Consider the following 14,693-nt stretch of genomic DNA (forward strand, 5'->3'; position numbering starts at 1 on the left):
TCTTCTCATTTAGTGCCCTGAATATATCTTGCCAGCCTCTTCTGGCTTGCCAGGTCTCTGTGGACAGGTCTGACGTTATTCTGATGGGCTTCCCTCTGTAAGTAAGGAGCCTCTTTGCCCTGGCGGCTTTCAAGAGATTATACCTACAATTATAATTCCTCAATTTGACTATCAGGCGTCGTGATGTTTTTTTGGAGTGTATAATCTTGGGTGGAGACCGTTCAGCCTCTAGTACATGAACGCTGGTTTCATTCGCGAGATTCGGAAAGTTTTCATGAAGGACTTGTTCCACGACATCTTCTAGACTTCTTTCTTTCTCCTCCCCTTCAGGAATTCCAATAATTCTGACGTTGGAACGCTTCATGGCATCACTTATTTCCCTAATTCTGCTTTCGTGGGATCTAAGCTGTTTGTTCCAGGCTTCCTCCTGATCCTTTCTCTCTATCTGTTTGTCTTCCAGATCACTAATTCTATCTTCTGTCTCAGTTACCCTAGCTTTGAGAGAGTTTAGATTGGATTGGAACTCATTGAGAGCATTGTGGACCTCCTCCCTGGTAGCTTTAAGCTCCGCCCTAACATTGTGAACATCCTGTCTGGTCGCTTTCAGTTCGGCTCTAATCAATTCTGTTTGGTCATCCATGGCTTTCTCCAACCTAGCTATTGCCTGGATAATTGTTAGCCTGAATTCTCTTTCCGACATATTGTCTATGTTGATAGCCGTTAGCTCTATTGCAGAAGGTTCATCCTCTGTATTTTTCTTCTGTTGGGCATTCCTCCTCCTAGTCATTTTGGTGGGAGAAGACTGAACAGATGTAGCTGGATGTATCAACTCTGGTGCAGTCAAGGTGCACCCTGGAATACTTCCTGATCTCCGTCTCAGAAGCCTCAGTCTGGGTGCAGAAGCTGAATAAATTCCCCCTTGGATGCTGGCAGTGCAGGTTCCAAGTTAAAGACCCTGGGGGCGCAGGATCTTTTGCTTGTCCCCAAAGCCAAGGCAGTGGCGGCTGTCTGGGAGCTCCTGACCGCCAGAGAGGTTCCAAGCAGCGATCGCACACTGAGATTTTGCCGCTGGCCGGGGCTGGGAGTGCCGGGCTTGCGCGCACCTCTTTTCAGAGGCGGCTGTGGGTCGGGCGCGCGTCTGGGGCACTGAGAACGGGGCGCTGGTCCGTAAGCCGCAGGCTGGGCTTTTGCGCGCCTCTGTCCGGGGAAGAGTTTCGCGGGCGCGAGGCTTAGACTTTGAAACAATGGCCCGGGTCAAGAAGCGCCCCAGGGCCTTAGAAACCCAGGAGAGCTGGAGCGACGTGCGCGCGCATCTCAAGCTTTGTGGTAGGGCTAGCGCGCGTTCTGCAGACCGGCTCCCATCCCCTCACAGGAGCCGGAACCCCGCGCTCTGGGGCACGCTGGCGGCTTAGGGACCAGGAGCCGGTTTCTCCGCCGCACTCTCTCTGCCTCCGCGCCGGGGAGGCCGTCTGGGACCGGGGACTCAAGCCCCTGTCCCTAGCCGCCCCGATTCCCACAGTTTGCCCCCGCGATCCTTTGCTCTTTTGGAGTGCTTTCAACCAGTCTCCGAGTTAATGCTGGTCCCCAGACGCAGGGCACTCTCGCTCGTATCGGGGTATTACTTTTGCACCGGTCGCCTCTGGTGGCTCCCTCCCCCTTTTGTTTATCTTCCGATATCAGTCCGCTGTTCCCATTCCGCTTTACCTGCTCACTGGCGTCTTCTGCCCCTGTAGAGATCCAGACGTGTATAATTCTGATCTCAGGCTGATTTCATGGGTGATCAGAGTTCTTTGGTAGGTAATCAGCTCACTTTGGGGTACCAGCTGAAAAGACGCCTCTTCCTAGTACCCCGCCATCTTGTCCCCCCCATTAACAGTTTTCTTAAGTAATTGTCTGCTCCCATATTGGGAGCATAGATATTTACAATTGTTAGATCATCTTGGTGGATAGTCCCTTTAAGGATTATGTAGTGTCCTTCTGTATCTCTGACTACAGTCTTTAGTTTGAAGTCTAATTTATCTGATATGAGAATCGCTACCCCAGCCTTCTTTTGAGTCCCATTGGCATGAAAGATGCTTCTACACCCCTTCACTTTCAGTCTGCGTGTATCTTTAGGTTCAAAATGGGTCTCTTGTAGACAGCATATGGATGGGTCCTGTCGTTTTATCCAATCTGCAATCCTGTGCCGTTTTATGGGTGCATTTAGGCCATTCACATTGAGAGTGATTATTGATAGATACGTTTTTATTGACATCGAGTTACCTTTGAAGTCTTTCTTTCTGTAGACTGTCTCTTTATTTCTGTTCAATGCTATTCTTGGGATTTTTCCTCTTTTATAGAACCCCCCTTAATATTTCCTGCAGTATCGGCTTGGTGGTTGCATAGTCTTTTAAGCCTTGCCGGTCTTGGAAACTCTTTATCTCTCCATCCATTTTGAATGTCAGTCTTGCATGATAAAGTATTCTTGGCTACATGTTCTTCTCATTTAGTGCCCTGAATATATCTTGCCAGCCTCTTCTGGCTTGCCACGTCTCTGTGGACAGGTCTGACGTCATTCTGATGGGCTTCCCTCTGTAAGTAAGGAGCCTCTTTGCCCTGGCGGCTTTCAAGAGATTATACCTACAATTATAATTCCTCAATTTGACTATCAGGCGTCGTGATGTTTTTTTGGAGTGTATAATCTTGGGTGGAGACCGTTCAGCCTCTAGTACATGAATGCTGGTTTCATTCGCGAGATTCGGAAAGTTTTCATGAAGGACTTGTTCCACGACATCTTCTAGACTTCTTTCTTTCTCCTCCCCTTCAGGAATTCCAATAATTCTGACGTTGGAACTCTTCATGGCATCACTTATTTCCCTAATTCTGCTTTCGTGGGATCTAAGCTGTTTGTTCCAGGCTTCCTCCTGATCCTTTCTCTCTATCTGTTTGTCTTCCAGATCACTAATTCTATCTTCTGTCTCAGTTACCCTAGCTTTGAGAGAGTTTAGATTAGATTGGAACTCATTGAGAGCATTGTGGACCTCCTCCCTGGTAGCTTTAAGCTCCGCCCTAACATTGTGAACATCCTGTCTGGTCGCTTTCGGTTCGGCCCTAATCAATTCTGTTTGGTCATCCATGGCTTTCTCCAACCTAGCTATTGCCTGGATAATTGTTAGCCTGAATTCTCTTTCCGACATATTGTCTATGTTGATAGCCGTTAGCTCTATTGCAGAAGGTCCATCCTCTGTATTTTTCTTCTGTTGGGCATTCCTCCTCCTAGTCATTTTGGTGGGAGAAGACTGAACAGATGTAGCTGGATGTATTTACTCTGGTGCAGTCAAGGTGCACCCTGGAATACTTCCTGATCTCCGTCTCAGAGAGAAGCCTCAGTCTGGGTGCAGAAGCTGAATAAATTCCCCCTTGGACGCTGGCAGTGCAGGTTCCAAGTTAAAGACCTTGGGGGCGCAGGATCTTTTGCTAGTCCCCAAAGCCAACGCAGTTGCGGCTGTCTGGGAGCTCCTGACCGCCAGAAAGGTTCCAAGCAGCGATCGCACACTGAGATTTTGCCGCCGGCCGGGGCTGGGAGTGCCCGGCTTGCGCGCACCTCTTTTCAGAGGCGGCTGTGGGTCCGGCGCGCGTCTGGGGCACTGAGAACGGGGCGCTGGTCCGTAAGCCGCAGGCTGGGCTTTTGCGTGCCTCTGTCCCGGGAAGAGTTTCGCGCACGGGCGGCTTAGAGTTTGAAACAATGGCCGGGGTCAAGAAGCGCCCCCGGGCCTTAGAACCCCAGGAGAGCTGGAGCGACGTGCGCGCGCACCTCAAGCTTTGTGGTAGGGCTAGCGCGCGTTCTGCAGACTGGCGGGCTCCCATCCCCTCACAGGAGCCGGAACCCCCGCGCTCTGGGGCGCGCTGGCGGCTTAGGGACCAGGAGCCGCTTTCTCCACCGCACTCTCTCTGTCTCCGCGCCGGGGAGGTCTTCTGGGACCAGGGACTTAAGCCCCTGTCCCTCGCCGCCCCGATTCCCACAATTTCCCCCCGAGATCCTTTGCTCTTTTGGAGTGCTTTCAACCAGTCTCCAAGTTAATGCTGGTCCCCAGACGCAGGGCACTCTCGCTCGTATCGGGGTATTACTTTTGCACCAGTGGCCTCTGGTGGCTCCCTCCCCCTTTTGTTTATCTTCCGATATCAGTCCGCTGTTCCCATTCCACTTTACCTGCTCACTGGCATCTTCTGCCCCTGTAGAGATCCAGACGTGTATAATTCTGATCTCAGGCTGATTTCATGGGTGATCAGAGTTCTTTGGTAGGTAATCAGCTCACTTTGGGGTACCAGCTGAAAAGACGCCTCTTCCTAGTACCCCGCCATCTTGTCCCCCCGCACTACAGGTTATTTACCCCCAAAATACAGATGTAGTGAAATGAAGGGACACCTGCACCCCAGTGTTCATAGCAGCAATATCCACTATGGCCGATCTGTGGAAGGAGCCAAGATGTCCTTCAACAGATGAATGGATAAAGAAGATGTGGTTTATATATACATGGGATACTACTCAGCCACCAGAAAGGATGAATACCTACCACTTGTACTGACATGGATGCAACTGGAGGGTATTACCCTAAGTGAAAAAAGTCAATCAGAGAAAAACAATTATCATATAGTTTCATTCATACATGGAACATAAGGAACAGTGCAGGGGACCATGGGGGAAAGAAGGGAAAACTGAATGGGAAAGAGTCAGAGAGGAAAAAAAAAACATGAGAGGCTCTTGACTCTTGGAAACAAATTGGGGGTTACAGAAGGGAGGTGGGATGGGGTACATGGGTGATGGGCGTTAAGGAGGGCACATGATGTGATGATCATTGGCTGCTTTATGCAACTGATGAATCATTGAACACTGATGATATACTGTATGTTGGCTGATAGAATTTAAATAAAAAATAAAAATGGGAAATTCAATAATACTGATCACCATACATATTTATTAGCATTACATTAATTGCTAAAGTCCTTTCTCTGCTTGGTTTTATGACAGTGGCTTAATGGTCCATTCTAGAATTTCTTTTTAAAAGGCAAGGGGCAAATAACCAACCGAGCTGAATCCCATCATGGAACATATTCATTGTGAAAATGTTTATCATTTCATAGAAGCTCCATATAAAACTGTATTTTGTGTCGTAAATAAAACCTGTGTCGGTTTTCATATACATTCATTTTTCTTTGACGTTTTAGCAAATTTTTAGCACATTTATGTTAGGGAACTTTTAATAAATGATTCCACAGTATAGTTTTGATTTTTAGATTTAGGTAAACATACTTTTTCTCCACTAGATGGTGCTGATGCCCTATTATAAAACAATGCAAACCCCATCTGCGTTTCTGCCCCTCCAGCCAGATCTTTGTTGTTGTTGTTTGTTTTAAATTTAGTGTTCATGTTTTGATATGAAAATTTTGTGCTTGGCTACAGGCTAATATGTGTGCTTTTCAGTTTAGAAATTCAGATCCACCTCATGGCATAAAGATTACTGGAAAAATAAATTAGTTAAATTTCAAATATGTTGCTATATTGTGCATACAGAAATATTTTTCATTAGTATATTAACATTTTGATAGAATTAGTTCCTATCCTACTAAGTTAATGCAAGCGAAGAGTAGTAAAGTTTTTTTTTATCAATTAATTTTCTCAACTTAAATTATTATTATTTTTTAAAGGATTTATTTATTTGATAGAGAAAGCAAAGGAACACAAGCTTGCATGGGGTGGGGAAGAGGTGAGATGGGGGAGACGGAAGGGCTGAAGAAGTGAAGGACAGGGTTTTAACCTGACTTTATGCTGAGCCCTGAACTCCACAGAGGGCTTGATCTCAGGACCCTGAGATGATGACCTGAGTCCAAATCAACAGCAAGGCACTTAATGGGCTGTGCCACGCAGGTTCCTCTTGTTTTTTTTTTTTTTTTAAAGTAACGAAACTACCAAAGGCATAATCCAACCACAAAACAGCAATCAATACACAGACACATACACAGAGGGTCAGCCCATTAGCTAGCCTGAGCCAAATGCATTCCTTCTTGGTTGTATTTCAAGATAATTCTTGATTTTTCAACTTTATTAACTGCTTTTAGCAACCAGATATAAAAGACAAGGATATATCTCTTTGACGTCATCTTCCTACCACCTTCTCATGGTATTTCATCTGTCAAGGATTTCATCTATCCTGCCATCAAAATGTAAGCTCCCTGAGAAGAACGACCATCTCCATCCTGTTTTACAGAAGGATCAATTCTCAATAATACTCAGATCCTCTAACCTCAAATTCACCTCCTGTCTGCTTTGGTCCTAATCTTCAATACACTGAGCATTATCAGCTCATGTCATAACAAGTTGATAATGATTTACTATCTTGTGTTCTAACAAGAATTAGGCAAAGGGGGCCTGGGTGGCTCAGTGGGTTAAGCCTCTGCCTTGGGTTCAGGTCATGATCCCAGCGTCCTGGGATCCAGCCCTGCATCGGGCTTTCTGCTCAGTGGGGAGTCTGCTTCCCCTCTCTCTCGCCTGTCTCTCTGCCTACTTATGATCTCTCAGTCTCTGTCAAATAAATAAACAAACTCTTAAAAAAGAAGAATTAGGTGAATCTTACAACATGATTTTTGTTTGAATTGATAAAAAAGCGTTCAAGTTCAGTTAAACCGTGTTCTCAAAAAAATTTTTTAAGGAGACAAAAAGAGTAATTTCTGCCCGTGTAGTCAAATTGTTGGCATGAACGTGTAGTAACCACGTTTGCTTGAACTAAATTGGCAGTTTTTGAAGAGAAGGGCAGGAAGCTTATTAAATAAGTAACATAAACAGATTTCAAAGGCATACAAGCATTTTAAGGAAGACTTAGCTGATGATTCTATTTTTTTTTTCTGAATAGCATCTCGCTTCTCAAGTTCTAAGTTAATGAGTGAACTAAGTTTTCTAATGTCTTAGGTTTAAACAACAAATATTTCAACTTATGTGTTTATGTAGTCACTTAAATGACAGTTAAATTAAAAAAAATTATAAAGCACTACCTGGATGAACTTTTTATTCTTTTGGTCTGATTTTGTAATTTAAAATTATTCTGTCCATAAATAAGAGTGTGAATGGTTTTGGCTATTGGATAGAAATAGCATTCACTTTGCTTTTATTTGAGAGACATAGTTATAAAAAATTGCTTAAAGTTAAAAACAATTATCCTTGATAATTTAATAATTATCATTTATTTAATTTTTCCAATTTCAAATTTTAAAGGGATATTATTAACATATAACAAGAGTTAATTACTTGTTTTTAAATTGGTGTATCTATAAGCTGTTATTTGATAAGTATTTTTAATCAAGTGAAATAAATAATAATAAAATTATATATTTTAAAAAACCTTTATCAAATGTGTACTAGATTGCTTTGGTAGACTAAAGTTGTTCTCTTCATACAATTATTCTGTTTTTCTAAAATAATTTTGAGAAAAAAATAACAGGAGATACTATATTTCAGCTAGCCTAATTTTAAATTTAGTAAATATTGGAATATATTATAGAACAAAACCAAAAATCAATTTAGAAAATATAAATCAAATGGACAAAATGGAAATAGCAAAAGTAGATATTTTATGTTAAATTTCTTTCTTAACTTCTTATTGGTTTATATGCATATTAGTTATATTTGCATATATATATGATTAGCTTTTCAAAATAAAACATATTCAAAGTATTTTACAAGTAACATGAAAATAATTAAAGGTATTTGGCAAATATATATACTTGTATAAAGAAAATGTCAATTGCAATAAAGTTTTTATTTTTTATATTAATTTTTAAAAAGATTTTATTTATTTATTTATTGAGAGAGAGAGAGAGAGAGAGCACACATGTGTGCACATATGAGCTGGGGTGGGGAGTTGTCGGGAAAGGCCCTCTGTACTGACTGCAGAGCACTGTTCAGGGTTTGATCCCATGACCCTGAGATCATGACCTGAGCTGAAATCAAAAGGTGGTTGCTTAACTGACTGAGCCACTCAGGTTCCCACAAGTGAAGTTTTAAAAAATAACTCTAGAGAAAACAGAAATTATTTTGCATTATTAAGGCATTTGAAGAAGTAAAGTGATATGTTTAATATTTAGAAGTATGATTATGCAATTTCTTCTTCAAATTTTAACAGTGTAAGTACCATGAAGATAATTCCAGGGTTATGAAAAGCAAATGGGAGAACAGATAATAGGTACAAGAAATCAGGTAGAAAACAAGTATGTAATAAAGACGGTTGAAACAAGCTACTCTCAGGATAAAACTTGAATACATCACTGAAATCAAGTTTCTTGGAATGTGTAGTGTTTGGATCACTAAAACAATGCCAATTATTGTTCAAGTCAAAATGGTAGCTTCTTAAAATAGTCTATACCGACTGGTTGCTGTAAAGTGGAGTTGGGTCAGAGGGTGACATAATTCAAAAAACTCTGTAGCAGGAATGATTTGCATCTGAATAATACTCATGACGATCTCGAAGGATAAGTATTGAAAAAGAAATTATCATATGGTTTCATTTATTTGTGGAGCATAACAAATAGCATGGAGGACAAGGGGCGTTAGAGAGGAGTAGGGAATTTGGGTAAATTGGAAGGGGAGGTGAACCATGAGAGACTATGGACTCTGAAAAACAGTCTGAGGGGTTTGACGTGGCGGGGGGGTGGGAGGTTGGGGTACCAGGTGATGGGTATTATAGAGGGCACGGCTTGCATGGAGCACTGGGTGTGGTGAAAAAATAATGAATAATGTTTTTCTGAAAATAAATAAATTGGAAAAAAATAAAAAAAAAAAGAAGAAAAACAACACACACTATACCCAGCACTTGTGGAAATGTCATTGATGGAAGATTTAGAATTGTGGGGGCTGATCTCAATCCTCCATTTTTGCAGATCTACTGTTAGTCTTTTGTACACCAATTGATGTTTCCTCAGTCTTAAATGTCCTCCTTCCTATCACACTTATCTGATTAACTCCTATTCAACCTGCAAAACCTACCTAAGATGCCATCGTGGCCCTGACCTATTTCCCTCTCTCCATTTGGGCTCTTACAAATCAACTCCTCAACCCTATCCCACTCCAACCTCTCATTGCTATTTGGGTTTCTTGCCTCCTCTAAATGATCCTATACACACACACACACACTCTCTCTCTTTTTTGCTTATCTCCATCACAATACCTTATATGATAAAATACAGTATGTTAATAAAATCTAAAGCCATTACTTTTGTTTTCCCCACTAAAAATGGTCTTTTGGAAAATGCTGGTCATAGGGCCTGGCACTTAACAGTCACTCAAAAAATGATCATTGGATGAACAAAGAAATGAAATAAAAAAATGAGTGGAAGACTAGAGAATTCTCATGGAGCCTTTCCATTACATCTGCAGACTGTAGACAACCTCAGGAAAGAGCATAGTGGATGGTAGCAAATGTAATAGATAAGACTTGGGAACAAATGTTTAGTGATTTTAAAGCCCTACTGCATGAATTCAAGAAACTCTGATATCTGTAATTCCATTGTATGTCTTGTCCACATGTCCTAAATTTTAATTTATAATTCTGAAGTCAGGAATGATTTTAGGTTAGTTCAAAAAATAAAAACTTTTGGGAGCTATGAAGTGAACATTTCAGTAACCACTTTTCTGTCTATTACAGTTTTGGTCAACAAGGTTTGAGAAACTTGTGCACTGAGTTAAAATGCCAAAGCAAATAGAAGTGTTCTAACAAATATTTTTACTCCTTTCCTTCTGTTATTTTTGTGATTTTTTCCCTGTTCTATTACAATAATTTCTCTGAGCCATTTTTATAACGTTTTCTTATAATTTTAAGCTGAAATGTTAACACTTTTTCCTGCCCAATTACTTCATGACCTTTCTATGCACGGTATCTGAAACCAATTAAATTGTCAACTGGGTAAAGTGAGCACAGGAGAGATTGGTTCGCAAGAATCTCACAGGCCTGGGCAGGTGAGGGATGGTGAGTGGGGTGAGGAGGGAGAAGCATTGCTGGGAAGAAGGGAAAGTGCAAAGGCTGTCCTACAATCAGGGATTGAGCAAAGAAAAGTGGATCGATTTAGACTTTGACTCAAGCCCTAGCAATCAAAGGCCAAAAATGAAGACTTTTACTAATTCGTGTGTCATTTGGGAACTTACTTCTGGCTAAGAATAATTTCAGCGATACTCAATAATTCAATTGTAGTTGAACATTACGTGCAGGTAGAAGAGTAGCATGCGTGTTCTCTGTACATGTGCACCCTTAAAATAAACAAGGTTTGCTCCGGCTGACCTCTCCCTCTCGTGACATTCTGGGGCATCTGCTCTGACCCTTCTCATGGGGGTCTCCTGCTCGGATCTCCCCTCCTCAGGAATACCTCATGTGCCAGACTTGTTTAGTCCAGTTCTTCATCCTCATCATCCCTTTCTACCTTTCCTCACTAAAATGCTCCAGAGAAGTTATCAACGTTGATAATTCACAGTGAACTGAAGTGAGTAACACTAGCTTTCACTCTTCTAAAGTATTTGTTCAGAGTATTTGTCATTCCACATAAACTTCAGGTTTGTTGAATCTGGTGATATCAAAGTTTTGAAGAAGAGAGGATACTAGAGGCAGTTGGGTCAATGCACAACTTTAAATCACACTCTATGGGTAAACGCCACACAACTATCTCTGAAAATGGGGGGTTTTGGTGAAGAAAGAAGGAGAAATCTTATTTCTTATTGGAATTGAAACAGAATTTTGGATTAAAATTTTTGGATTAAAAACCTCTACCTTAAGTTTTCTGGATTAGTTAACTGTGTATTACATTCACATATAACCTCACAAAAGAAGATATTTTAGAATTAATTCTTATGATTTATAATGTCAATTATTTTTTCCTTTTTAGGGTTAACTCAAATTTGAAACCCTCTTGTACTTGAAACAATACATAATTTTTCCTTCTTTTTCTAATAGAAGAGAATCTCTCTTCCTTTGACCTATAATATATTTTAAGCCCTGAAAGAACTTTTTTGACCGTAAACATCCCAAATTAGAAAACACATATATCTCCACACAAAATAGCCAGTGTGTACTTGGACATTTTTCAGTGGGTTTTAATTTATTCACAGGAATTTCTGGGCTTTCTCTGTTTGTCAAATAAATAAAGTCAGGAATTTCTGGACTGTGGCTAATTTCAAAGAGTATGTTTAAGGGAACATTATTCTCAACTTCGTCCTGTAAATCTGACCAGATTCTTAGCAGCCTGTGGGGACTCCTGCAAACACAATGTTTTATAAGGAAGCAACTCATATTTCTACACAAATGGAATGGGAATGCAGAGAGCCTATTGTATTAAAGCAGAACTAGTTGGTCTCTGAGAATTTGGGCCAATAAATTCTTCTTATCAGCTGTTATTTGTCTTTAATGGTGACTAATATTTTTTGAAGAATGTTCACTTTAAACAGAGCAGAGGCCGTTTATGAAATGCTAAAATGTCAAGCCTGGCGGAGTAAAGCAGATTGTGAAAATATTCAAACCTGTATTCAACCAGCAGAAACTGATATCACATTTAAACACATTTTGATGAAATATAAAATACAGATGAAATGAATCAGCTGGAATCAATTATATAAGGAGTTTAAATCACTATGATTTAATTTTTATTACATACTTTGTAGCACCCAATTTTAATATTTCTAATTCCATTTTGTAATCACTTAAAAAGTTTAATTAAACTTGCCCTCTATTCTTGAGTTTTGAACATCAACTAGAAATTAAATAAGTCTTCTTTATATGACAAATGGTATCTGCATAAAGCCTCAGCAAACGGTATGTAAATATTGAGACACTGAAATTTTTCCTGTTAAAGGAAAGACAAAAAACAATTATGTAAAGAAAAAGATGTTTGTGGGGCGCCTGGTTATGCATTTGCCTTCTGCTCAAGTCATGATCCCAGAGGCCTGGGATCCAGTCCCACACTGGGCTCCCTGTTTATCCTGGAGCCTGCTTCTCCCTCTCCCCCTGCCACTCCCCCTGCTAGTGCTCTTTCTCTATGTTTGTCAAATACATAAATAAAACCTTGGGAAAAAAAAAGAAAGATGTTTGCTATGATTTATAGCATTAACAGGGTTCTGAAACTCTTTGCCAATACAATAATATTTTACTAATTGTAATATTTATGTGTGCAGGGAATAATGGAATATCTAGGTTTGGATATAAGATTTCCAAGCTAAAACTCAAGCAGTAGCATATTAGAATGAGAAACTGAAAAAAAAAATCTCTATCCTAGAAAATTAAATCAACCTTACAAAAATGACTAAAGGATATAATTAAAGAAATATCTTTACTTTGATTTACTAGATTGAAAGATGCTCAAGGAGAGAGATTTTATATTGTTTGCTAACATTTCTCAATGCTTAGAGGCTGACATGAAGTAAGCATTTAATCAAAATTTGTTGACTTAGTGAAAAGTTTTGGAAATTTATGGATGATAGGTAACTGATTTGGTTTAAAAATGCCAGTCAAATATTATCACATAATTTAGTTGCCTATCATGAATTAGAAGCAAAATTTCCTCCAAAGAAATTTCTTAATCTATTGAGAAGCAGTGTTACAATTAAAATTTAATATAATTCTAGTAATTTTCTTACTGATACCAGAAAGTAAACTTCTACATTCATATTCACTCTAAAGACTGGTCTTCTAGAATATATCTCAAATACACTATCGGAAAAAACCCGTTAGAATAACTTAGATGTTACAAACACTGCATGTTCAAGTTTTTCACACTTATGTGGTATTTTCATTCTAATGACAAGCAAGTAATGCTTGCTTGTCTACAAGACTTCTAATTTCTGTTCTGGTTCTACATATGTTCATATGCTTCTTAACACTTTCATACAAAACATTTTGGTGAAAATTTTAAACAAACAAAATAAGTTATGATAATTTGAAGGGAAATTATTATGATATAGTACAGTTTTCAAAGTGTTTATTAAAACATTTTTTGAGGGCACCTAGGAGGTTCAGATGGTTAAGCGTCTGACTTTGGCTTAGGTCATGATCTCCAGTCCTGGGATGGAGCCCCAGAGGGTGGGGGTGGGGGTGGGGGTGAGGATGGGGGGGTTCCAGCTCAGCAGAGTCTGCTTCTCCCTCTCCCTCTGCCTCTCCCCCTGCTTGTCCTCTATTTCTCTCTCTCTCAAGTGAATGAATAAAATCTTTAAAAAACCCCTTTTTTGAGTGTGTACATTAAATAAAACATGATAAATAATAATATCACTTAAATAAACTACTTACATTTTTTAAAACTTAATGTCAAAAGCTAGTCACACACAAATCTATAGAACAGTAATTAAATCACATTTTCTAGACAAAATTCCTGTTACCACTGTGAAAAGCATGTTAGCAAATGTCTTATAATATAGAAAAAAGTCTTTTTTACTCTTACCTTGTGCAACACAAACCGCCCACAATATAAGCCAAACGATATCCCCTAGAAATCTCATTCTGAGGTCTTTTAGGGGTACATTTAATAGCTGAGAGTGCTCACACGATGTCAAGTTCTCTTCCTCTATGAAATCTGATTAGTGCAGGAAAGCACTTGCTCAAAAGGAAATTGAAACACAACTCGGGAATTAAAGGGAGTACCAGATGCTCCGCCCCTCAGAAATTTTGCAAGGTAGAAGAGAAAATTCAATCCCAAACCCCAGCCTCAGAGTTTGAATCTGATTCTTCCTGGATTCCCACGGAATGTTAATGCTGTGACTTGCTTTTCATTTGTTTTCATAAACCCAGGCATGTTCTCTGCTGGAACACGTTCAAGTTCTTGGAATGTGCAAAGCAGTAACTGCTGATATCCTCAGGATTTCATAAACCCTCAAAAGATAAAAGAACAGAAGCTCTTTTAAAAATCGTTTACGATTCACCGACCAGTACACCTGGGCCAAATAATACATTATATGTTAATAAAAATAATAAAAAATGAAAAAATCATTTACAGAACTTGGAGTGAGTCAATGCTTCCACAAATAAGACCCATAAAACGTGGGTAAACGTTGCCAAGAATGTAGTGCTGGCCTGCTTTTCCCACAATCCAGGAAATTACTCTTTTAAAGCCTTTGAACACTGAGTTTTTAAACCTTTTATTGAAACATAATATGCATAGGGAACATTTAAACAAGTGGGTTAATGAATATTGAGATGGTGGAGACATGTATGAACCCAGCACCAAGCTCAGGACACTGAAGAGCACTAGCTCTCCAGGAAGCCCCAGCTGTCCCTTTTGGTGAACCTCTCTCAACCTCTCCCTCACCACACACAGGGGGACCAGTGTCCTGATCTCTAAGAATATGGAATCCATTTGTCTATTTTGTATTTTACATAAATTGAAAAATATTTATTTTTTTAGTGTGTAAAGCCTTTCATGAAAATTTATGCTTGTTATTCAACCACACTGCTGTGTTTAATTACAGATTACTAATTCTTATTGCTGTGTAATATTCAATTCTGTGAATGTACCACATTTCATTTGTGCATCTGTTCGTGGGCATCTGAGTAGATTCTAGTTTGGAGCTGATAGAAAAAGGGCTGCTGTTGTGAGGGTTTTGACAAAGACATGTCCTAATTTCTGATGAGTGCACACCTGGGGGGGAACGGTAGGACAGAACGATGAACATGTGTAGGTGTAACAGGTCGCATCAG

At 39.9% G+C, this 14,693-nt stretch overlaps 1 protein-coding gene across 2 annotated transcripts in view; it reads right to left on the reverse strand.

Annotated features, from left to right (window-relative positions):
• LOC122918866 (complement factor H-like) overlaps window positions 1-13,700 on the reverse strand; it is a 106,734-nt gene extending 93,034 nt beyond the window's left edge. For both annotated transcript variants that reach the window (XM_044267794.1, XM_044267793.1), the window contains exon 1: window positions 13,441-13,700. In XM_044267794.1, the coding sequence (XP_044123729.1) occupies window positions 13,441-13,498 (58 nt within the window). In that variant the 5' untranslated portion in view covers window positions 13,499-13,700. The remainder of the gene's footprint in view (window positions 1-13,440) is intronic.
• Between the last annotated feature and the right edge of the window lie 993 nt (window positions 13,701-14,693).

This window comes from Neovison vison, chromosome 10, assembly GCF_020171115.1.
Source record: "Neovison vison isolate M4711 chromosome 10, ASM_NN_V1, whole genome shotgun sequence".
NCBI lineage: Eukaryota > Metazoa > Chordata > Mammalia > Carnivora > Mustelidae > Neogale > Neogale vison.